General features: G+C 37.7%; 1 protein-coding gene and 1 long non-coding RNA gene across 8 annotated transcripts in view; both read right to left on the bottom strand.

Annotated features, from left to right (window-relative positions):
• Positions 1-153: 153 nt before the first annotated feature.
• Positions 154-1,473, bottom strand: LOC114149991 (uncharacterized). The gene is made up of 2 exons (XR_003596645.1): positions 1,296-1,473; positions 154-762 (listed from the first exon to the last, which is right to left on the bottom strand). It is a non-coding gene; the product is annotated as an uncharacterized LOC114149991 (long non-coding RNA).
• A 2,973-nt stretch (positions 1,474-4,446) lies between these two features.
• Positions 4,447-23,618, bottom strand: part of nedd4l (NEDD4 like E3 ubiquitin protein ligase) — a 44,309-nt gene continuing 25,137 nt past the window's right edge. For 3 of the 7 annotated variants that reach the window (XM_028025457.1, XM_028025459.1, XM_028025454.1), the window contains 22 exons: positions 22,721-22,856; positions 22,408-22,596; positions 22,164-22,241; positions 20,490-20,549; positions 19,523-19,660; positions 18,531-18,722; positions 15,886-16,083; positions 15,559-15,636; positions 12,833-12,887; positions 11,990-12,048; positions 11,757-11,822; positions 11,272-11,501; positions 10,465-10,586; positions 9,699-9,769; positions 9,280-9,375; positions 9,095-9,168; positions 8,932-8,992; positions 8,693-8,752; positions 8,433-8,540; positions 6,971-7,067; positions 6,503-6,575; positions 4,447-6,404 (listed from right to left, as the gene is read on the bottom strand). In XM_028025457.1, the coding sequence (XP_027881258.1) occupies positions 6,302-6,404; positions 6,503-6,575; positions 6,971-7,067; positions 8,433-8,540; positions 8,693-8,752; positions 8,932-8,992; positions 9,095-9,168; positions 9,280-9,375; positions 9,699-9,769; positions 10,465-10,586; positions 11,272-11,501; positions 11,757-11,822; positions 11,990-12,048; positions 12,833-12,887; positions 15,559-15,636; positions 15,886-16,083; positions 18,531-18,722; positions 19,523-19,660; positions 20,490-20,549; positions 22,164-22,241; positions 22,408-22,596; positions 22,721-22,856 (2,344 nt within the window). In that variant the 3' untranslated portion in view covers positions 4,447-6,301. The remainder of the gene's footprint in view (positions 6,405-6,502; positions 6,576-6,970; positions 7,068-8,432; positions 8,541-8,692; positions 8,753-8,931; positions 8,993-9,094; positions 9,169-9,279; positions 9,376-9,698; positions 9,770-10,464; positions 10,587-11,271; positions 11,502-11,756; positions 11,823-11,989; positions 12,049-12,832; positions 12,888-15,558; positions 15,637-15,885; positions 16,084-18,530; positions 18,723-19,522; positions 19,661-20,489; positions 20,550-22,163; positions 22,242-22,407; positions 22,597-22,720; positions 22,857-23,618) is intronic. The other 4 variants (XM_028025460.1, XM_028025455.1, XM_028025461.1 and 1 more) reach the window with 2 other exon arrangements.

Below are 23,618 nucleotides of genomic sequence, written 5' to 3'. Positions count from 1 at the left end.
AAAGTGTACACATATTTTTGTAATGTAAATAGTGCATAGTAAACAATTTTAAAACATTTTTCTTGTTTATAGTGACATATGTGCTATTAATTATTCTTCTGAAATACATGCATACATGTGCAATCTGATAAAAAAATGTAAATTTCTTATTTCTCAGGAACAGCTTGGAGCATCCACTTTATTATTTTATCTAGAATCGCAAAGTGCTAAATAGAATAACAAGTAAAACTAATACATACATAAGTACTGCTTACATGTCAAAAATGTTGGAATTAATCAAGAACAGAAAACATCAAACTGTGGTTTCACATGCAAAAAAATAAAAAATAAAATAATGACATAAAAATAAATACATAAAGAAATAGAAATTAACTAGGGTCACTTCTAGGGGCTCGACATCATGTTTCAACCCATTTTAAGTCTATTTCCATCCCTGCATTTCCTGCGGCGGTGCAACATGTCCCGTGCTGTCACCACCTCTGATACACGGCTACACGTGTTCATCCTCTGCCACGACATTAAGGATGGAAAGTACAGAAGCTGAAGAGCGCAAAACATTTAGGACAAAATAAATCAACTGCACAAACCCCGACTTGAAGCGAGTGCACTGAGGTCCTTTCCGCACTGTAGCTATTTAGTGTGATAATGGCGTTTGATAGAGAGAAAACAAACACCATTGTCACACTCCACAGCTCTGGAGGACAAACTCTGCTGCAGGTGTGCAGATGGAGACTGTTGGAGAGGAGGAAGGGGGATGGCGACCTGGAAGAACAAAAGGAAAATTTGGAGTTTAGTTGTGGAGTAAATGAAAAGAAGCAGAACTTTATCTGGGGAACATAAACCTTTTCTGCAAACTGTATCAGTCCTAATTGTAAGAAACTGGGGTAAAAAAAAAAAAAACAGAGAGCAACACAGAAAACACATTTCTACTTTTAGCAGGCTTATCCAAAGTGTCCAAAGTCCAACCAAGTGTCTTCTGTTACTGATTGTGGGGATGACTGCAGCTGAGTGAGCTTGTGAATGTGAGCAGTAGAGAATGTGACTGATCAGAGAAGAGGAAAAGGTTTCCTAAAATATAAACTTTAAATAAGAGTTGGTCCAGAAAGGTGTCACATAGGCACAAAAATTTACTCAATATAACATAACATATATATATAATAATATATATATATTTATATATATAATATAACATCCAAACATATCTGGATGTTTGGATGATTTTCCTGTTGATTTTTTTTTTAATTAACATCCACATAAATATGTAAGTTTAACACATTATCAAAGCAAGAACCTACCTTATGTTTCGATGCTTTCTATAGATACATTCATTAATGTGCTGCAGTGGGCTCCAGCTGCCCTCTGCTCTGAGCTCCTTGTATCTTTGTAAATTTAAGTCCAGTAGTGCTGCTGAGTTCACGAGGGTGACTACGTGGTGCATTTTGGTTAAGAGCCGTCCCATCCAAGTCTTTATGTAGACAGAGCAGAGTTTGGACAAACAGCCAGTTGCACATTAGTGATAAGCTACGGGGGAAATATTGATCGACCCTGACCAGAGGCAGAGGGTGAAGGGTGGAGGAGGGGGGAACCAAAAAGCTACGGTGGTCAGGGCCTCAGTGCCACCATGTGTTGAAATGAACAAACTGACACAAGCAATGTGTTGGTAAAGATCCTTACAGAAGAGTAAATGCATTGTGAAACATGCAGCCATCAAACTGCTTACAGGCAGAGTATCAGATTAGATACATGTTTGCTGGGTGAGGGGGAAATGTTAAAAGCCAGAATGTGTCAGTGTTTAAATCCTGATAACAGGAAGTGAACAGCATGAAGAAGCTTTACGAACAGCGCTTTGCAAATTTTTTTTTCACATTTTGTCACGTCACAACCACAAACTTTAAGGAAGTTTATTGGAAATGTATATGTGAGCAACAAACACAAAACAGCACTGTAAAGTGAAAGGTAACAGATAAACCACAGTAATATTACTCATATTTTATCCCACTTAGCAATCTGAGAAGTGTGAATTTGTATTGAGCTCCCTTTTCTCTGAGGCCCTTAAAGAAACATATTGGAACCAGGTGCTGTAATGTGTAATTTAACCAGATGCTCTGGATTCACAGAATATTGGTGAACAAAAAGCATCATGAAGGCCAAGGAACAAAACAGACAGGTAAGTGAGAACGTTTTGGAAAAGTAGGTTTACAATATAAAAAACAAAGATGATGTTCAATCCATCATCTGAAAATGGAGAAACTCTAAATCTATTAAAACATGGTGGTCCACCTAAACTGGCCGGCCGCGCAATGATAGCGTTAATCGGAGCTGCAAGCTGTAGAGATCCAAAGGTCTGAATCTGTTGACCAGGCAACTATTAGTTGTGCAATCCATAAATCTGGCCAAAATGGAGGAGGAAGAAAAAGAAACTCCATAAGATATCCAGCTGTCAGTTTTTCACAAGCCATCTGGGACAGATGCTGAAGAGGGTGCTCTGGTTAAAAGCTTTGTACATCACCCTCACTACCAGGTTGGCAACATCAATAGAGCTGAACAACCATTAAAGAAAACTTGTCAAGACTGTGATAAAGATTCACCTTTTAGGTCGTCAAAACGTTGGCTACAGTGGAATGAAAGCATCAGTGTGGTAGAATGGCCCAGTCAAATCCCAGACGTGATTTTAATAACCAGTGGAGACCTGAAAATTGCGAGTCCTAGACAATTTAGTTTGAGTTTGAACTGTTTAGAAAAGAACAAAGGGCTAAAACTGTTCAAAGTTGGAACATATAGAGAACTAACAACTATATGTCACATATTCACAGTCTAACTTTAAGAATTGTTTATGAACATGTTTTTCATTCATTCTTGCACTTTTTTCTCTATTTAGTGGCTCAGTTTTTTTAAATCAATTTTAGACATCAATCTTTTAACTGTAACATTAAATTATGTAACTCAAACAACTTCAACAAACATTTTAACCACATTGTCAATTCATCCTTTTCTCTAAACCTTAAACTGAACATTTGAAATCTTGTGGCATTTAGCGATAAAAGTAACTTTTGTCATTTCAAAGTAAGTAAGTAACTTGATACTCTATGAAATACATGTTACTTCTGGTAACTAAACAGGCCCAAACCATGATGCTGCCACCACCATGCTTCACAATATGTAGTGTTCTTAGGTTTGACTCTCCCAAACTTACTTCTGAACATAATGATTGTCTGGCCATAAAATCTTTATCCAGAAATGGCTTAATTAATGGCTTATGGGATGTTGCAAATTAAAAACATCATCATTATTAAGATTATCAGCTAATATGAGCTTCAGTGTTTGAGGTCACTATTTGACACAGCCATGAAGCAACATCCACCCATTTACATGGAAGCTCCTATCGATTAACAAAAAGTATTTTAACTCTTAGTTTTAAGAAGTTGAAATATTTCAGGTCTAAGAAGATGTTGGCGCTTGATTTGTTTGTGACCAGATGGAGGGTATAGCAGTGCTTGATAAAATGTCCCCGGAGAGGCCGGGTGGCTTTTATTTGCTCGTCCTTGGAGCTGATAACTCTCAGATTGCCTGTGTGAATGAACTGAGGTCCCTTCACCACACCGAACCACGTGCACTTGAATGCAGATTGCAAAGAGCGACGGCGAGGCCGGCAGGTCGCACTATCCACAGGCGGCGGGGACAAAAGGCTCTGAAAGTGTCTAACGTACTCTTGGAGTAATTCTATTTGCCTGGCCACTCCAGTTTAAAAGGTTTTTTCTCCATTTGTGGATAGTCGCTCTTTGTCGGGCCCCAGAGGCTTACAAATGGCTTTGTAACCCTTTCCAGATTGAAAAACATCAAGTACTTTTAATAAAACAAATGTGCAGCTCTGTATGGATACATACACAGGAATGTATTAACTTAAAAACCCCATCCAGAGAGCGCAATGCAGAAAAATAGTCTTAAGAGCATGATGCTGCCACCACCATGCTTCAGATATAAAGAGGCTTTGGTTTGAAAGCCTCACTTTAACTCCTTCAAACATACTTATTGCCTCTGAGCAGTAGCTAGTAAAGTATCCAAAAATTGTATTCAAGTAAGAGTAGAGATACTTCATAAATATTCAAGTAAAAGGTACAGCACAGGATTTACCAGAGTAAATTTTTTCAAAAAGGTTCCTCAAGTAAATGTGGTTAGTCACTACCCAACAATGCCTCTGAGGTCACATGACTCGATCCTGTCTGATTATAAAACCATTCCCAGAAGGCAGCAGCGATCTTGAAGGTGTTCGTTTTGGAGCAGATTTTTTTTTTAGTGGTTAGCAGCAGAACAATGATCCCAAACACATCAAACCTGGTTTGGGAGGAGACAAAGAGGAGCATGAAGAGTGATAAAAAATCCAGAAAGAATTAAAAGTTCTTGTCCAAGAAAGAGGATACTGCAATTAATTAATTAAATGAGACAGTATAAGAAGTGTCATTTTTATTTAAAGTTAAATGAACCACAGAATTGCAGAAAGTAGTGGAATCATCAACAAAAATTATATTTCTCAGCATCCATTAAAAAAAGAAAACCTGATTTAAAAAAAAAACAAAAACAAGTCAGTCAGAATTGAGATCACCGGGGTAAGAAACGTACGAGAGGAAAATATCAAACAACAGCTCAAAACAGGATATGAACTTAAGAAAATGAAGTGTCTTGTTCACTTCTGTTTCTACCGTAGCAGCAGCCCAAATTTACAGAGTATTTATATTGCACCAGTAAGTGCTCTGAAAGGAAAGAACCACATTCAAGTAAATGAAAAAAAAAAAGACATAAATCAGGCGACATGACCTCAGAGTGATCTATAAAGTGCCCTTTAGGTTCAGTTGTGTTAGAAAAAACAGAGACAAGGAAGAGAATATAAAAAAAAGAAAATAGGAGAAACATTTGTCTTCGTAAGAAACGTGCTGCTTTATATTCAGCGGTAATCACAGCTTTTCACGCCAACATTCACTCACACGCGGCTTCATTTTAGTGTTGATCAGTAATACTTCTGTTAAATGTAATACATACATATTTATATCTCATGAAGAACTTAAAATGCACTCCTCCCCCCGGACAAAAAAAAGAACTAAAAAAAAAGAACAATTTTACAGCATTATGAACAGCAACAGACATGAGGAGCATTAAGTTAATCACAGAAACTTGCCACAATTTGACATTTCCCTTCATGACCTCGAGAGCGGTTACATTTCCAAAGTTAGTACGTAGTCAAAAGCAAACACAACGCACAGTTTCATGCTGCTTTTAAAGCACTACAGTAAAAACGTTTTTTTTTTGTTTTTGTTTTTACCAAACACATTTGCTATCACCGTAACAAATGATATGGACTCTTCTCGCCCCCAGAACGAACCAGACCTGAACTTCAAAACATCATGTCATACACGGTTTTTGAAATAGCAAAGAACATTGTTTATCAGTACAAATACATACCATATTTTCCTGTCAGTTACAAAGGATTAGTAAAAGAAATTCTGTTGCGTGACCACAAAATTATGTATATATATTAAAAAAAACAAACAAAAAAAAAGCAAGGGAAATCATAGTGGGTCTTATGTCATGTAGTCTTATGTCATGTAGTCTTATTCAATCTTCATTAGTGACTTTAAAAAAAGAAATGTTTATTTTATAAAGGCTGCAGCAGCGCTATCTGATCACGACCCAGACAAGGCTCTATGGAGGGGTGTGTCTGATTTCCTGAAATGTGACTGGCTAGCATTCCTAAGGTAACCTGGTGTTGGGTTAAATATTTGAATAAGATCTAAGATCGTAGTGCCGTTGCAGCTTCTTAGGAGAAGTAGTGCATATGGGAGCCAGATTAAGGCCATGCTAAGAGCTCTCCAACGAAAGGGGCTCAAACACTGTGCTATAGTAGAGCTACTGAAATGCATCTTTTCCGGCACTGTAGATATTCATAGGATGGGGGAAGAGGGGAAGAAATGCTGGACTCTGGGAATCCTGCTGCGTTTTTTTTGTTGTTTTATTTCCCGTCGATCAAGCTCGCAGATAAGACATCTCAGAAGCGAGGCAGTGCAACGCTCCCTTTTCTCTCCCCAGCATCTAAAAAAAGAAAAGGAGTGACCCATTCCGCATTGTAAAGATAGAAACACGTAGGCATATTGGCTCGACAAGTTGCTGTACAGTCTTTAAACCACCATGCAGTGGAGACGGCTCACGGTCAGGCGATACAGTACAACATGCTCGCACAAAAACTGCTACACGCAGCTGGTTTCATTTCTTTGCTATTGGTTGTTGCTGGATAGAGTCAGAAGGGGGCGCTTTAGTCGACTCCCTCGAAGCCTTGAGCGTTCTCCACCGCCATGAGGAGCTTCTCTCTCAGGTCCTCGAAGGATTCGTAGCTGGGCAGATCCAAGCGGTTAAAACTGAGCAGGAGAAAGGGGGAAAAAATTATAGATTTACGGTAAAAATATGAATAAATAAAATAAAATTCTTCAACTCGTTATGTGCGGAGGCGGGGTACCAAGTATGAGCTCTTGGTAGCTTATCTGGTGTTCCCCACTGCTCAATTGTAAACAGCTGAGGGCCATTAGAACCTAAAGCGAAAGAAAATGAACATCCTCAAAAAGGCAAAATGTTGACAAAATATTTGCGTTTGTTTTATAAATATATTGAAATAGACACAGTAACCTGCATTTATTATATTAAAATGAGTAAACCAAATTAGACAAAAAGGTTTTTTTCTACCACAAAGTTTTAGCCAAATATTTATCATTACAAAACTTTCATATTTTTCTAAAATTTCTTTGCTGAATTTTGTACTGGTAAGTAAATGACATATTTTTTGCAGTGACAGAAGTGGGATTGTTAGGCTACAAATGAAAAGTCTGACAGTCATTTCAGACATCCAAAATGGCTACTAGAGTTTCAAAATAACCTTTGAATGAAACAAATAAATAAAAACCAAAATTATCTTATGAGAACACATTACCATAAAGTTCAGCAAAGCCATTCATCGGCACTCGCGATGTTCCCGTAACAAACTGGAGGAGTCGGATTCTCTTCTCAGCGTCCATCAACAGGACAACCTAATGAGAGAGGACACAAAAACTCTCTCAATGACAGACATTTTACAGATTTTATTATTACAGATTACATTTTACAGTATTCATTATTGACATATGTAAATTCACTCACTAAATCCACAAGGTTCAGGATTGTTATTTGTGTGAGAATAACAATCACACACACAATTTGTGTGTGATTGTAGACTTAAACTTGAAGTTTTCGTCCTCAAGTCAAGACTGAAACTTCTTGACTTGAAGTTTAAGTCAAGACTAGCGAGTGTTTTTGATGCACAAGGCCTAGGATATTAAATGATGTCAAAGTGTCCTTGCGAAAACCAAAAAGCAACAGAACAAAATCAAACAGAAAAGTGTTTGATGTGTGCGAGTATGTTAAGATAATATCTGGGGCATGTAATACTTCAGGATGTTTCATCAGAGTAAACAAGCCTGCTCTTCCAAACAGACTTTGATCTGGCAGGCCGAACACACAGGAACACGAGTGGAACCAGCTTCATTTTCATACTCATCCTCAGTACTAACCTTTTTGCAAAAAACATTGGGAGACTGTGTGAAACAGTATTCAAGGGAAACCAGATAAATGTTTATATGAAAAGGAAAATAGAGTAACATGGCATCTTAAGGCAGGATAGACCCAATTCACTGTGGGTTCAGAAAAACTAGCGACCATCATCCCAGTTAGTTTTTTGTCTGTTGGTCTAAGTGATCATAACTCTGTATCCTACTGGCAAAACAGGACTTTTCATCAGTTATGTTCAGTAACTTTGTATGACTAAAAGAGTCATAGGTCAGAATTAAGTAGGAAAACATTGACTAAACTCCCAAACAGAAAATCTTTTTTTCCAAGCCACCTAAAGTAAAATAAAATAAAACCTCAGAGGACCCATTTCAACATGATTAAAAATGCAAAACAAATAGCCCAATTTGAAGAAAATATATATTTCATGGCAACTCTTGCTTATGTTAGCAAGACATATTAAAACCCTTTTCTGCTTTCAATACAGCTGTTGGTTCAGCAGCTTCCTGATAGTGTATAACTCACTCATCTCAGAGTATAATGCTAAAAATCTAATCAAAGCATAGTAAATATAGCCTAACTATCTCCAAATATATTCAAATAAAAATCTAGTTCAGTTAAATCCAGTCAGAATCGACAGATTTGTTATCTGGTACTGACTAAAAAAAATATTTAAATCAAATATCTGTTTATCTTTGTGTTCTGGTATCTTTCAATAAATGTAGTCTGTCAAATAAAATTATTAGATAATTTTTTTTTTTAAATGAGTAACTATTTCTTTATGGAAATATTTTTTTGTTTGTTTGTTTTTAGTATGTGACGTTCTGTCCACCTCTGGGAGTCTAACAAACCTTCCAGAACCACTGGATCACTGGATGGTTGGGACAGTAGCCGTTCTTGTAAACTGTGTGTTGTCTCCAGTCGTTAACGTCGACGTCGCCCAAGCCGCACATGAGCAGCTTCACAGGAACAAGAGAGGGAGGGAGAAAAGAGATTTAAAGGCAGGAAAGCACTATATCTAAAGCTTACTGACAATTACCAGGGTGTTGCTCAAACATAAAATAAAACAAAATGAAAAACCACGAATGTTAAGTTTTGAAGATGTCCGTACCTCTAGTTCATTTTCATCAAAGATCTTGATCAAATCTATTGGAATGAGCTCAGTGAATCCCTGAAAATTAAACAAAATCAGTTACAAGACAATCAAACCAAAACTAATATTTTAAAAAGGTAATAAAATCAGATCAAAATGAGTAATACAGTTTATATCCATGTCCTATGCAAAAAAAAGAAAAGGAAACAGCTACACTGCCCCCATGTGGAACTTTATAATCACTACACAAAAAATACCTCCAGGAAGGCATTCATCTGCTTCTGGACCCGGTTGACAAACCTCCACTGGATGACCAAGCTGACAGATGGAAGACATTTAAAATGTGTTAGAAAAAAAAGAAACAATGGAGATATTAACTTTAAAAGCTAGTCTTATAAGAAAACAAGAATTAGAACTCACTCAATGTATTCTTTCTTATTCTCATTGGTGACCACCATGTCTGAACCGCTGGGCTTCAGGTCAACCTGATATGTCTGAGGATCAACACAAAAACAAGATGAAAGCCAAAACAACCCTGATTGTTTATCTACAATGATGGTATTCAGAACAATAATACATAAAAATGGTATCAGGTATCGGCTCACCTGTCCAAAGTTGTCCTCATCAATACAAAACCTGAGGTCAAGTTCTGTGGGATCATTTTCCAGAATCCACTTTAGGGAGTTATAGTATTCACTGTCCTGTGGGGAAACAGGCATACGTGTTGGGCTTTTAACTAAATTTCATTTATTAGCTCAAATATCAAATAATATTTTCTTTGAATACAACAAATCAATTGTGCCAGATTTATAGTAATGATAAGAACAGATAATACTAATGATTTTAAACATATTGATCATCTGTTTTTTTTTTTTACCATGTTCAAGTGTACAAAAAGTATCAAACTTTTTTAATAGCACTTAATTTCTGTACTTAATTACAGTGTCATAATTAAATAGTTTTACTCAAAATTGGAGAGTTGCTTAATTACCCAGATTTTAGAAAGAAAAAAAATACATCTTACCACAGACTCCATGTCCTTAAGCGATATCTGTTTCCCCAGCATCATCTTGTAAAATGGACGTATGAAAAAACCTGCAAAGACAAAAGAAAATGTTTAATTTTCATCATAGGCCATGCACATTATTTTTCAGAAAGTAGCTGAAACACTACTCATTAAAATTTATGATGTTCAGAGCAAAGGTTTTTGGATTTTGCAAGCCCTTTTATAAGTTTATGAGACAGGCTTGTCACCACATAATGTTCTGTAGCCACATTAAAACACAGTAAAGCAATCAATCATCCACAACACGAAACGGATCTAAACGGTGTGACGTCACGTTGGCTCACTCCCCTTAGCAGATATAACAGCATAAACTCTTTGTGGAAGGATTTTTGACCATTCTTCCAGAAGTATGTTAATCAGCACAGACAAAATGGTCTACTTTTGAATGAGCCCATATTGCTTTTTCAAAAATGTGTTTTTAAAAATGTTCTGATGTAATACTCTAATGCCTCATTTCATTAGCTGTAAGTGGAAAGTTCTTATAATTAACAGAAAAAAAGACTTTAAGACATCAGATTGTATAGGTTTCATAAAATGTGAGAACTAAATTACTGCAACTTATGAACCTTTCAGTGATTTTTATTTTGTTGTATATGACCATTTTAGTAAGGTTTCAATTTGGCATCTAGGGTAGGCCATTTTCTAATTTTAACTTGCTTCTGTGTCAGTGATAAAAACAACTGAATAGGGAAATTAGATCATGAAGAGGCTATAGAATAACTACCATCCAAGAGTTTTCCATGAAACACAGCCATTCCTGCCACACGTCCGATGAACTTGAAATAGGAAAGATGATCCTCATTGCAGAGGCCAGAATTAGGATTGATTTGGAGAGTGTAATTGTCCCTGATCAAAGACAAGAGGGAAAAAAATACATATTTATACAAGTTTTTAAAATCACATCAATAAAACAAACAGGATGACATAACTACATTTTCATATTAACTTCTCATTGGCTAGAGAAGAGACAAATTATTGGGTTTATCTAACAGCTGCTCACAGAAAAACTCCTTTCTGTTTGCTCTCAGTTGATATTAAAACTCAGGCATGAAAGAAGATTTGATAAGCAACTAAAACGCTTAATTTAGAGCCTCAATGTTTGATTACACTTTTATTTTCCAAGAACAGTTGGTTTTTACAACCTCTTTGTTATTCAACTGCACTTGCGAACAAAACAGCAGAGCTGCGTCATTGCATGGTGGTGATGGTGCCAAGAAAAGGAACAGAACATATGGCACTTTTATGATCTTGTTTGTGGGAAACATTTGCTTCAGGATGGCTTTTTGAATACGAGGAAAGGTTAATCATAGTTTAAGGAAGCCTTCCCAGGTCTCATGGGCTGGAAAGAAAGAACAGCAGGGAGTATTAGTACACCTCGTCTCCCTAACGCATGAGAAAAGGAGGTTATTTTTAATCCCACTATGGTCCTATTACAGCTTTACACAACACTGTATCCTGTGAGTCGTGTTGTCATTAGGAGTTGACGGTGTTTCTTAATAGAACTGGTCGACACAAACAAGAAGAGGCTTACGTGGCAGAGTACTCGAACAGGCCGTAGTAGGGATTGAACATCTCCTTAGACAGGAGGAAGAACCACTCTCTGGCCACGCCACCGTAGTCCAATCCTTTCTCTGATTCAAACTCAATCCATAATCGTGCTTTTAGAACATCTGGCCTCTTCAGGGACATGATTCGACGGTAGGACTCCTCAAAGATGTTGTTCCTGTGCAGCTTCATCTCAAAGCGGTTGGGAATATCCGCCTGGAAAAGCACAAAAGAGCCAATGTCTCTGCTGTCAACAGAAAGAATGAAGGCTTTTTGAAATAATAGTATGGGTATGGCATTAGGAACCATAACTTTTAAAAACCTAGGTAGAACTTAGAAATGGAAGCCAGTCTATTCTTATAAAAGGAGCTTCTTAAGCAAATAGAAGTTTATTGGGTTTGGACTAAATTTATATCCATTCTACTCAACTTCTGCAAGACACCAAAGACAAGGATAGGACTCTCTTATTACCGGTTTCTTTAATTTCTTCCTGAAGTAGTCATATTTCTGTTTGAACTCTCTGGAGTAGGGAACAGCCTGCAAAGAAAATAACCACAAAAAAAGTCTAAGAACTGACTTACAGATAAAACGATTCATCTCTGATGAGGCTGAAAATAGTGAGTCAGATAAATCTGCAATCCATCATAAGTGGACACTGTTGTGCTCTATGAGCAAGAAGATTTGAAAGATGCAAAGTGACTCACAGGTCCCGTGATAGCTGGACTCTGTAAACGGGGGTCCTCCCACTGAGTGGTCTTTGTATCTGGGTGAAATAGGCAGGAATATTTTTTTGAAATATCAGTTCAGACGTAAAACAGAGCAAATAAAACTCCCACGACTTCCTTCCATGTCTAGCCAGAGTATTTATACCTCCTTAATTAAAAAGTATTCCCACAACATGATGCACCACCATCCGTCATGGGTGTGGTGTGTTCAGGGAGAGGTGTTCAGATAGTATTTTGTACATAGGACGAAAAATTATGTGCTACTTAGAATAATCCCTGGTCCTTTGATAACAGAGTGAGATGTTTCGCTATGGGAATCGACCCAGCATGACCCAACTACGGTCATGGTGAAGAAATTCTCTTAGTGAAAAACTGAGTGAAGTTAGAAATGGAACTCAAATTTGGTCTCATATTCCAAATATTTGTTGTTTGTGGCTTTTTGTCAACGACTGATTTCTTCTTGCCACTCTTACCAGATTCCTGCTAATGGATGTTTCTATCTCATTTCTGTATCAACTTTCTCCTTGATTTTTATGATGCCGTTTGCTCACTAATGTTCTCTAACAAATACTTGAGGCCTTCAGAGAACAAATGTATTTAAACTGAAATTATACAAAGATGGACTTTATTTCTGCAGAGGCATAAGTGGAAGAGAATTGTTTTTTTTTTTTTTCGATATTTAAGTAAAGGTGGTATAATACAAATGCAATTTTTCAGATTTTGTTCAAAATGTACCTCGGGTACATTTGATGACCCAAAGACAAAACAATTGTGGAAAAGAATTTAAAAAATGAGAAAATAAAATAGTGATAATAATCTTACTGTGGTCGATGTAGAAAGTGCGTCCGTCTGTGTGAACTCTTTCCTCCCATCCGGGCTGGAAAAGAAGCGAGAGGTGGAAAATGAGTGACGCGATTATTAGAGGACATCATTACACAAGCTCAAATAGTCATTTTAATTCATCCATTTATTTTTCCTTCTTGATTGTTGTTCGAATTGAGCTGGCCAGATGGTCAAAAAGGTCAAAACATTGAGATTACAGCACTGCAGGTGAGGCAAGCTCAATCAGACACACAGCAAGAGAAATAAAAGGATTTCCTGCCCTATTTGAGTCAGACGCGTCAGCAAGGCAGGGCAGGGGTTTGACCACAACATAAATTTAACTCATCAAAACTGTTACAAGCCAGCGTACCACCACTGACACGGTGAGCACTCGGTGTACGGAGTCCCGGGCCAGACACACTCGTAAGACAACCAGCGATCAGGCAGTCAAACAGTTAGAGTAGATTTAAAGCAATGACAGGAGAAAGGAACACAGTTGATCAGGGTGTTGCTACGGGATGCATGTTTTTGTTTTTCCTAATACTGCTGCTGCTACATGAGCGGGGGCCAAACAAAAGCTGTTAACACATGCAGCACACTAGCCTGTTCCTTAAAAGCACATTTTTATTTCTGCTCTCAAAAGTTCTTGCCTTTTATCACTTTCCTTTCTTCTCTAATCAGCTCGTCTGTTTGCAATTTCCCTCAAGAATCTTGCCTTTTTCCTCTTTAAAGACGTGTGTAATTGTGCCCCGGATGCCAATACAGGGTCACAAACACGGAGCAAATCCCCGGATAATGATTAATTTTGGAGCTCTAAACTTATTGTTTAAAAGAAAAAAAAAGGTGTAGTGGTGGTGCAGGGATGTCGCTGACAGAAAAAGACAAAGTGGGGGTATAAATACTAAAATACTGAAAGGATAGGAGAGGCACAATCCATCCATGCCGGCCATGAGAGAAAAAAGAAGAGAAAGAACCAGGGAAAAACAAAGAAAAATCTGCAAGGCTGTCTGCAGGTGATTGATCAGACAGGTAGGTAGGCAGGCAGAGGGGAGGAAGGCATCAACCAACCTCCTCTGGTAGGTTCTGCCAAACACATACGGCCAGGTGCAGAAGAAACATTAGATCCATCAGAATGGAAAGAAGAGAATAAGGAAAGAGAAAGAAAACACACACACACACGCATGCACACACCATAAAAAGCCTGTGAGATATACAAACTTATAAACTCTTCATTTCTTAACATCAGTAGCCTTAAGTAACCTTTACCCATCAACCCAAATGAACGGTGGCAAGCTGGTTTTAAGGTTTTACAAAGAGCAATACAATACATAAACTGCAGGATACTCAAAAGAACCTTGACAGATCACAGCTGGGTTTCTATGCACTGCAAAGTTTCTGACCAGGTACGTACACAAATCTGTGTTAATAGCTTCTACCATATCCAGTCCACATTGGTATTTCTAAATTCAAACATAGACCATGACAATGGGCTAAATAAAACAGTAAAAATGTCTTTTAAAAAATGATCGATTCCAAGTTATTGATTTTCAATCAACTTTTAGGTTGGACAAAAAAATGTAGTGTAACAAAAGTTTTATACAACACCTTGTACAGTTATTGCCCCCCTTATAAAGACTTGTACTGATGCCACACTTAAGATACATTCACATCACTCAAAAAAATAATAATAAAAAATTTAAATGTATTACATTTGGAGAAATAAATTTTTCCAAATTATCATCGTTACAAAAATCACCATTTTCAAAGTAAGTGGAACCTCTAAGAAAGGCAATGAAAAAATTTTATATTACTGTCCTCTACAGTCCATGCAATTACAAAAACCTTTAAAACAACTGGAACTGTGACAAAGCAGAACCAGGACCCATATTAACTTTTCCGCAGCTTTTCGTAGAAATTAGTTTTCACCAAGTCTCCATAATAAATGAAAAATGAACTAAATAAGGGTAGCGATTTTGTTGTAATATTGGCCACTCAAAGTCTTAACCCAAGTGCCACATTGTGAGTGTGATTGAGTGAATTAGTTATCTTTCATAACTAAGCAGTTGTTCAGAGGAAATGCCAGAAGAACCATCAAAATCAGAAACATGGTTTTTGCAAGACTACTGGGAGTTCCACTGGAAACATGCTTCAGTCAGGTGATACTAAAATTGAGCTTTGGCATAAAATAAAGGATGAATATGTGAAAAACTAATATTCGCCCAGTATAAGAGAGGTGTAGGTTCTGTTATTCTGCAGAACTCATTCTCTTACAATGTTGTTAGAAACCTTGTTGAGGCACAAAGTACCATTAGCTTTTTCAGACATGTATCTCTTACATAGCGCATAAGCTGTACAGAAGAGTGTATAAGAGTTGACTCTGGACAACCTGAAGAGTTTGAACCTCCTCTTTCAATCTTTCCTAATCTCTTAGGAAATAACTGAGTGACAAAAGGAAGTTGTAAAACTGTAAATGCATGGGGGATGGTATAAATTTTGTCTGTGAAAACTATGCCTATCTATGGGACTGTTTTTTATTCACAAAAAATAAATAAATAAATCTGTTTCAAAGTTTGATTTTTCTATTAAAAGTTCAGTCTGGCATTATGCTTCTTAAAAAAACAGACTTTAAGTCAAGACTTTACACAACTTAACCAGTGTGCTAGTAAAAGCAGCGGATGCTGTAACTCAGAAAGACCAAAAACATATCAGTCTGTGGCAGGACTTACAGGAAGAGGACCAAGTTCACCAGGTTCCATTGAGTTCTTATTCCTCATATGGACGGGATATTTCAACCTGGGGTCCTCCTGAGGAGAAGAGCAAAACATTTTTGATAAAACTAATATCTCACTATCAATTTCTTTGATAAAATATTAGACATTCAAAACACCTAAAATCAGAAACAAATAAATCAGAAAAGCTTGATTCTCAAGCAGCGGTCATATTTTAATTGCCTTTTGCACCACTAGATGTCACTGTGAACAAAGCTAACCTTTGTTGTATGTTTAGACGTCAGAGAAATGTCAATATACAAAAGCAGCAGTGTGTTAGCTCACCCAGGTGGTGGTTCTGCTGTTGTGGTCGATGAAAAAAGGCCGTCCATTAGGGGCTATCCTCATCTCCCAGCCCGGGGGCAAGAAGCTCTGCTGGGTCTTGTGTTGTGATTTTGGGGAGCTATACGGAGACAGCTGAGGAGACTGCGGATTGGAGAGGGTGTCTTTCACCGCCCTCCGCACTTGAATATTGTTGGCACCCTTGGGGAAAAAAAAGAATAAAAAAAAAAAACGGGGGGAAAAAAAAAAGTTACGTAAATCAGTCACTCAACTGATAAAAGCAGAAATGGAGGACATTAAGCTGACAATGGAATTAGATGACTAACACTTTGACACAACTACAGGAATGTTTTAAGGCAGCAAACAGGACACTCTGTACAGAGACTGCCTTCATATTCTGCTTAAAAAGCAAACATGCTTTCAAATAACCACATTTACACCCTGAAAAGTGAATGAGAACTTTTCCCAACATATAAATATATCAGAGTGGGTTTTTTTCAGTCCCATCTCACATAAAGGAGGCCAGTTGTTACCAATACTGCAGACTTGTCAATAATTATAGAAAAAGTGTCAAGTAAATCCACTTTGATCAGTTTCCAATACAATGCAACTTAATTTAAAGAAAACAGGGAAAGTCCATCATGTTATTTCTATAGTAAATACAGAGAGATGGACTTAAAATTTTAAAAAACAAAAACAAAAGAAAGAAGAGAACACACGTTACAAACTCTCTCTCTTTTTTTTTATAGGAGAGGAACACAAAAGCTCAATTAATTAAATCACCTTTACTTTAAGTTGTAATTACACCAATCTCAGAGTGTTTTATTTCCTTTAACTTCCTCTAGTTTATTATTAGCCATACACTTTAATTAAACTTTCTTCCAGGTCTGCTCCCTGGTTGGCAGGAGATGATTTTCAGTAATGAGTGAAACTGTTAACAGCGGTGGAGGGCAAAAAGGTGTGCTGACGTTAATTAGCTATGCATGTTTCCTAGACATTTCTGGTCTCAAAGCATAATGAGTTTATAATATTCAAAGTAACTTCATCACAGGAACATTTCTTCCCTTCAGCTGCACTAATAAGAAACTGTATATCTAAAAATAAAAAGTCATCTGGACAAATTTGCTTTAAAAAAGGTCAAAATATGAAGGTGAAGTTTAAATAGTTTACTTGAAGAATCTGGTGGTTCACACGTTAACCATCAGAGCCGACTGATTATTAACAAACTTTAACTAGTAAAAAAAAACTGGATTCATAGGAGCATGTTGTTGTGAATATATGTTTACCAGGACAAAGTAACTTTAAATTTTAGGGGTTTTATTACTATATAAAACATTAAGAGCTCAATCGACCATTTCAAATGTTCAAAAACAAACAAACAAAAAAAAAACAATGAACAATAATCCCTGTCTCAAGTTTGTGAAGTATCAGCAGCAACATGATTTATGAAGACACTATAAGTGCAAGTTTAACATTTAGATATGAAAGGTCAGAGATGTTTATTAGCACCCCAGGAAAAGAAGTTTAAAACCCCACAAAATAAATTTCTGTTTCAGTATAATGTCAGTGAATACTAATGAAAAATCAATGTTTGTTTTTTTTTTTCCAGAACAGCCATTCTGAGAAATGAATGCATTTGGTATTTTATTACAGCTATGTCAGAAGTTGTATGTCTAGATGTCTTACAGGTAATACATGTCAGGGTTACTTTTCCACAACTAGACCTCTACATTTATAAATTCACGTATTAATTCATAGTACCAAGAATGTGTAGATGTATAAGGAATTGCTTGGTCTGTTTAGTAGAGGTTTAGTTCTATCTACTGGCTTAAAACTGATTATGAGATCAAATTCTTGGTTGGGATCTATCACCTTCTCGTGGTGTGATCACATATTCCCTTCATCACATTCAGGAATGTGCCCTTCCATTTCTGTCATGTCAATTATATAACTATGGTCACTTCTGTGTTCATGCCAAGAGGTGAGCTTTTTTAATCCTGAAATATAGGCCATGTTTGCCGATACATGCAGATAAATATTTCTGCCTGCTGCAATAAGCAATAAATCAACTAATCTCATTTTCATTCTGACTGTAAATGTTTTAAAGGCTGATTGTGCTTAAAGAAACATAATCTATTTAATTTATGACTTTGGTTGTGTGTGGTTTTTATTACCATTTTATTTTATTGTTTTGGTTATTTATTTATATAGTTTTTTTATTTTTAAATGTTTTCCAGTGCTACTGCTGTGTTCTTTACAAAATTACAGTTTATTAATCTTTGAAATGGCAAAGTTGCATTATTATGCCAATATCATTATATCACTTAAAAATGGACTTAAAACAACATTATCATTTTTCACAATAATTTCTGGAACAATTTATCGTCCAGCAAAATGCATTATGACAGGCCTACTCATATTGCTATAACTGGGCTCAGATTTTCTATTGAACAGACCAAGACAACTCAATTGTCAGGATTTGATTCAGAGAGATGACAGCAAAATAGCAAAAAGGCTGCCGCAGGAGAATACTTTGTCCTGACAAATCGGACAAAGGATGTAGTACAAACTACAAATAGCAGGGGTGCTAAAAGGAGGATAAGGGGGAACTGGGAGGATAGAAGTTAGTAGAGGTTTCTATTTCTCACCTCCAAAGGAGTGGAAAGGGTGACAGTGGGAGAGCTGAGGCTACGAGGTCGTCGGACTTGGGGCTCATGGAGGTGGTGGTTGGAAGCATTGGAAGAGGAGGAGGGAGGGGTGGAAGAGGGTACCAGGGCTGAGGCAGGCCCTGATGCTACTGCTGCTGCTGCTGCTGAGGTGCTGGCTCCGTCTTCAGTCAGCTGTTGGTGAAAACAGCACTTCTGAGGTTAAGTGGGGTTGGGATTAAAGCAAGAGACGTTGGCTGACAGAATGAATCATGGAGCATCTTGTTAAACACGCCTGTCTGCACTGGGGTAGTCTGGGGTGCCAACTTTACACTCAGGAAATGAGTTCCTGAAAATCTCAAAAAACAAGAGTCATTTGGGCCCAAGAGGAAAGAATGAGTTATGACTTGCTAAAGAAAGCCAAACAGCAAAAACTTTTCCAATGAGAAAATGGAGACAAATGTTTCATCTTCTCTGTTAGAGTAAAAACAGCAAACAAATGAGTTTCACAAAAGGAAGAGTCAATGCAGTGATGAACATATATGAAACAGGTGATCACTTCTTTTTTCTTTGTTGTAATGTTTTTTTTTTTGCAAAAGTTGATATTAAAAAGAGAGACGTGAGCAGCAAAAGCACATCGAGTCCCTCAGTAATAGTCTCACTGTGAGTTCAGACAGAAAAGCAGAGCAGAGGTGGTGAAAGGGAGGAAAGAGTAGTTACACATCCATGCTAGGACCGACCAATACAGAGATGCACTTCAGTCAAGCAAAATGCTGGACAGGAGAAGGAAGACAAACATTAGAGTGGAACAAAGAAGGAAGTCAGACAGAAGGAACGACAGGAAAGGAGTCTTGAGGTTTACAGCCATGTGTTTGACGGCCGCACAGAGGAGAAGTATAGAGAAGGACAAAGGGACAAATGCCACAACAGGAACCAAATCGATCCAGTCCCATGCATACAGCCGGCCCAAAAGCCAGCCCTCAGACCTGCTGTACCTGCACAATTGGCCTAGTCCAAGTAGTGGTGCGGTTGTTATGATTGACGTAATAAGTTCTTCCCTTGCCGTCCTTCCTCTCCTCCCATCCGGGGGGCAGGCCGGGGGTGGTCAAGGTGTAGGAAGCTGCCGAGGGGGACTGATCGAGTGTGGAGAGACAGAGCAAACCAAAAACAGCTCATCAGCGGAGGCTCCAAAAACCCAAAAGCATGTGCAGGGAATGCTAATTAATTCATTGCTAAAAAACTAAATAGAAAATACAGTTGGAAGTTGATAGAGAGTGATGTTTTGAATAAAATCACAATTTGTTAGTCTTTTTTTATTTCTCAGAAAAACACATTTGATATTCCTGTCCTGCTTTGGAAGTCAAATAAGTAAGAAACATTGAAAAAGGAAAAACTGATGAAGTCACATATCTCAACACAAAAAAAGATAAAATCTGTTGTGTTAAAAGAATAGAAGTGTTGCCTTTCCTAAAAAAAAAAAAAAAAAAAAAAATCCTATCTATTACTTATCTTTGGCATTTGATTTCGTTTAATCACAAACTTTAATGAAACCTTTTGGTATGTTATTTTACAGGTGAACAAAAAGTAGCACCCAATCATGAAAAGAAAGAAAGCTAAAACATGTTTCACATTTTCCCATTCATTCTGATCCCATAACACACACTGATGTCACTCAATAGGGGAACCAACAAAGAAAGAAGTTATTCAGTTACGATAAAAAGCCTTGATGAAGTCCTCCACAAAGAAGTACTCGCTTATAAATTTCTGCTCCTTTCAGGAAGGAGTGTTGCTGTTTTAAGCACTTTGCAACAATAAATGCCTAGAAGTCATGTTTTAGCTCTGCAGAAGTTCAGTTTTAATGGGTTGCTTGCAAAAGGAAAAACAGTCCATCTTGCACAGGGTTTGGGGAAATAAGGAGGTGTATGACTGATGCTTTAAACTGAACATGAATTGAGGCATTACCATGGGCTCCTCACCACCTGACACAGTTTGAGCTCTTGTTCTTCTGGTCTGGGGACCCTGCTGGTGGTAGACAACAGGGGAACATGGTCTTTAGTTCACAATTGTTTCCATAGGCAGACGGAAAGTGAAGGAGGGAAAAACTTTGGCATGGGTAAAGGAGAGTGGGTGGATAAAGTAGGGGGATTGGTTCTCAAAGGGAGGTGAGGATTGGCAGAAAAAAAGGACTTATTTGATTATGGACCAAGGTGACAAAGTGCAGAGGCTTTGAAAGTGAAAGGAGTAATTGACACAACGGATTATTTTTAAAAGATGGTTTAAAATTGTGGTTTATTTTTCAGCTAAAAAGGAAGAACACATTTTCCCTGAGGAGTGCATTTTACTCGGAGCCAGCACAGTTTCTTTAATCAGGTCTGAAAAGTAAACTAAAGTCACACCAAACAGGGAAAAATAAGTGTTTAAAGATATTAGAGCAGAGAAATGATTGTATGTGCTGACACAAAAAAGATTGATAGTTTCTGTAATCAGAAAATGAATCACAAAAAGAAAAGTCTGGTACTTTTAAAAAAAAATCAGAAGAAATGCAAGCAAAATGGTGATATAATTTCAAAAGACAGAAAGATGCATCTGACTGTGACCGTTCACTTACAGGACAGGTATTCCCAGAACTTCAGCAGACTGCTGGAAACCTCAAATGATTTTATGCTTTTAAATGATTCAAGAGAGATTTGGACCAACAACCCTAAATCTACATATTAGCTTCTTTGACATAAAGCCACATTAAACCCTATGATACAAACTGTTAAAGCACAAAATCTCTATAATCATAAAAAAAGTTAAATTAACCTAAAACTTTGAGTGAAGATATGCGACTCCTGTAGCATTTTGGGAGCTACATTCACTGAAATCTATAAATGCAATTAATAAGCAGTGAGGATTACTTAAGCCAGTGCATTTTTGTTGAAAAGTTACGAATCACACAGCAGCATAAACAGACAAAAATCTCAACCCAAGTTATTCAAAGGTATACTTTTTCCACAGAATGACTGGTTCTTCCAATATAACCCAATGCGCTCTACACCAAAATAAACATTTCCTCTGATTCTTCCACAACTGCGCCTCAGCCTGTAAAGAATATCCTAATTTATGAGCAAAACTGACATCTGCACTTGTACTTTTTACTGGTCTGACAAAGAAAAATTTAAACGCTGTGACTCAACTTTGTGACCAACATCTGATTCAGACCATATGACAGTTTGTTAAACCAAATCATCACTGATGTTGTGACTCAGAGGATGAATTACTGCTGCTGCCCACAATCTGTGCTACCACTTCTGGTGCACTGCTGCACCACTAAGACCTCCACCACACAACCGAACACAGGTGCACATGAATCACAAAAAATACAGTCATGAGTGCATAGGAAGAGGTGTGGTTATCCTATAAAAAATAGAAAGATTACAGGAAGGTAGAAAGAGATTAAATTTTAAGAGAGAATATGTCACAACTCCCTCATATTAAGAAGGCTAAAATAAAAGAGGGATAGAAAAGGAATAGACAGAAGGCACATCCACAGGAATCAGACATGTTAATCGGGAGACCAGTTTAGGGAGCAAGGAGAGAAAGGGAAACAAAAGCAAGAAGATGCAGGAAATGTAAGACTTTAGATATATGTACCGTTAGAGGAGGTGCCTGGGCCTGATCACTGACACCATCTGTCATACTTGAAGACCGGAGTCTGTTTGACAGCTGGCTCTGTTTAAAGTAAGGAGGACAACGGGCAAAATGTTAGCTGGAAAAGAACAAGTAACCAGCAGCAAATTCATCTGGTTGGAAAGCAAAACACCATCAATCAGCGTTGAGCAATAATTTAGGTTCAGATTTTAAAAAAATAAATAAGATAAAACAAAATTCGGATTACCAGAGAGGAGCTGGGCCCTGGCAGTTCACCGTTCGTTTCAGGGGTGATTGACAGCCTCAGATTTAGGTCTTCAGAGAACTCCTGAGCAGCAGGCGTTGGCGAGTGCTGCGGGGTCAAAACAGAGGAGGGAGCGGGCAGAGACTGGGCCAAGCTGTCGTTGGGATCCTCTTCGGTGATGAGCTCCCAGGACTGAGGGAGAAAAAAAAAGAAAACAAGAAAAAACATGTTTTTCTGACCTCGTCACTCTGGATAGCTGTGGCTGTGTGCATGTGTGTGTGAGTACTATCAGTATGTCTTCAGCCTGTTCTCTCACATTGTCCATGTCCCTGGAGTCCATGCGCTCATTCTCTAGATCTTCGCTGATGTGGCGCCGCGCACGGAAAACACGATGTGCCTCCTGATTTATTTGCCGCTGTTGATTGTCGCTCTCGATTTCTGAGATAACATCCCTTTAAATTAACACGACATGTTAGTTAGAGGTGCAAATACAAAAGCCTCAATACAATTACCGTATTTTCCGCACTATAATCCGGTGCGCCTTATATATTGACCAATATTGAGCCACAACAGGTCTCGCAACTACGGTAAGCAGCCGCCGACTTCATTTTCCCCCGTAGAAGAAGCGCACGGTGCACGCTGGGTTTTGTGTAAAGACCCCAAAATGGCTCATATTAAGAGACACGCTTACGACGCAGAGTTAAGCTCAAGGTGATCAGTCACACAGTAGAATTTAACATGAACGAATCAATGGTGCAGAAGTGGATATATATTGTGATTGCACTAACATTTGATTTACCGTAACAGTATCAGACTGTTTTTTACGTGTTTATTGAATCGAGGAAAAGTTCCCCTCCACTATATGTTATACCTTGCTGTTGTTAAAAGATAAACTGTGTCACAAAAATGCCACGTCACTTACTTTACCTAGGGGAAAATAATAAAACAGCTGTTTATTCATTTTGGGAATGAACGGCGTTTTCAGGACGCTGGTTTGTAATCTATTAATAAAGTTTGACTGACCTATCTGACTGTTTTGTTGACATTCCCTTTAGCACAGTTCCATCTAATGGATGCATAACGTAACTCCAGCCTCTACTGTAGCGTCTATTCTATGCGCCTTATAATGCGGTGCGCCTTATATATGAAAAAAGTTTTAAAATAGGCCATTCATTGAAGGTGTGCCTTATAATGTGGTGTGCCTTATAGTGTGG

Source organism: Xiphophorus couchianus, chromosome 8 (genome assembly GCF_001444195.1).
Source record: "Xiphophorus couchianus chromosome 8, X_couchianus-1.0, whole genome shotgun sequence".
Taxonomy (NCBI): Eukaryota; Metazoa; Chordata; class Actinopteri; order Cyprinodontiformes; family Poeciliidae; genus Xiphophorus; species Xiphophorus couchianus.
The sequence above is the reverse complement of the archived record's forward strand: the minus strand, read 5'-3'. Positions and strand labels throughout refer to the sequence as shown.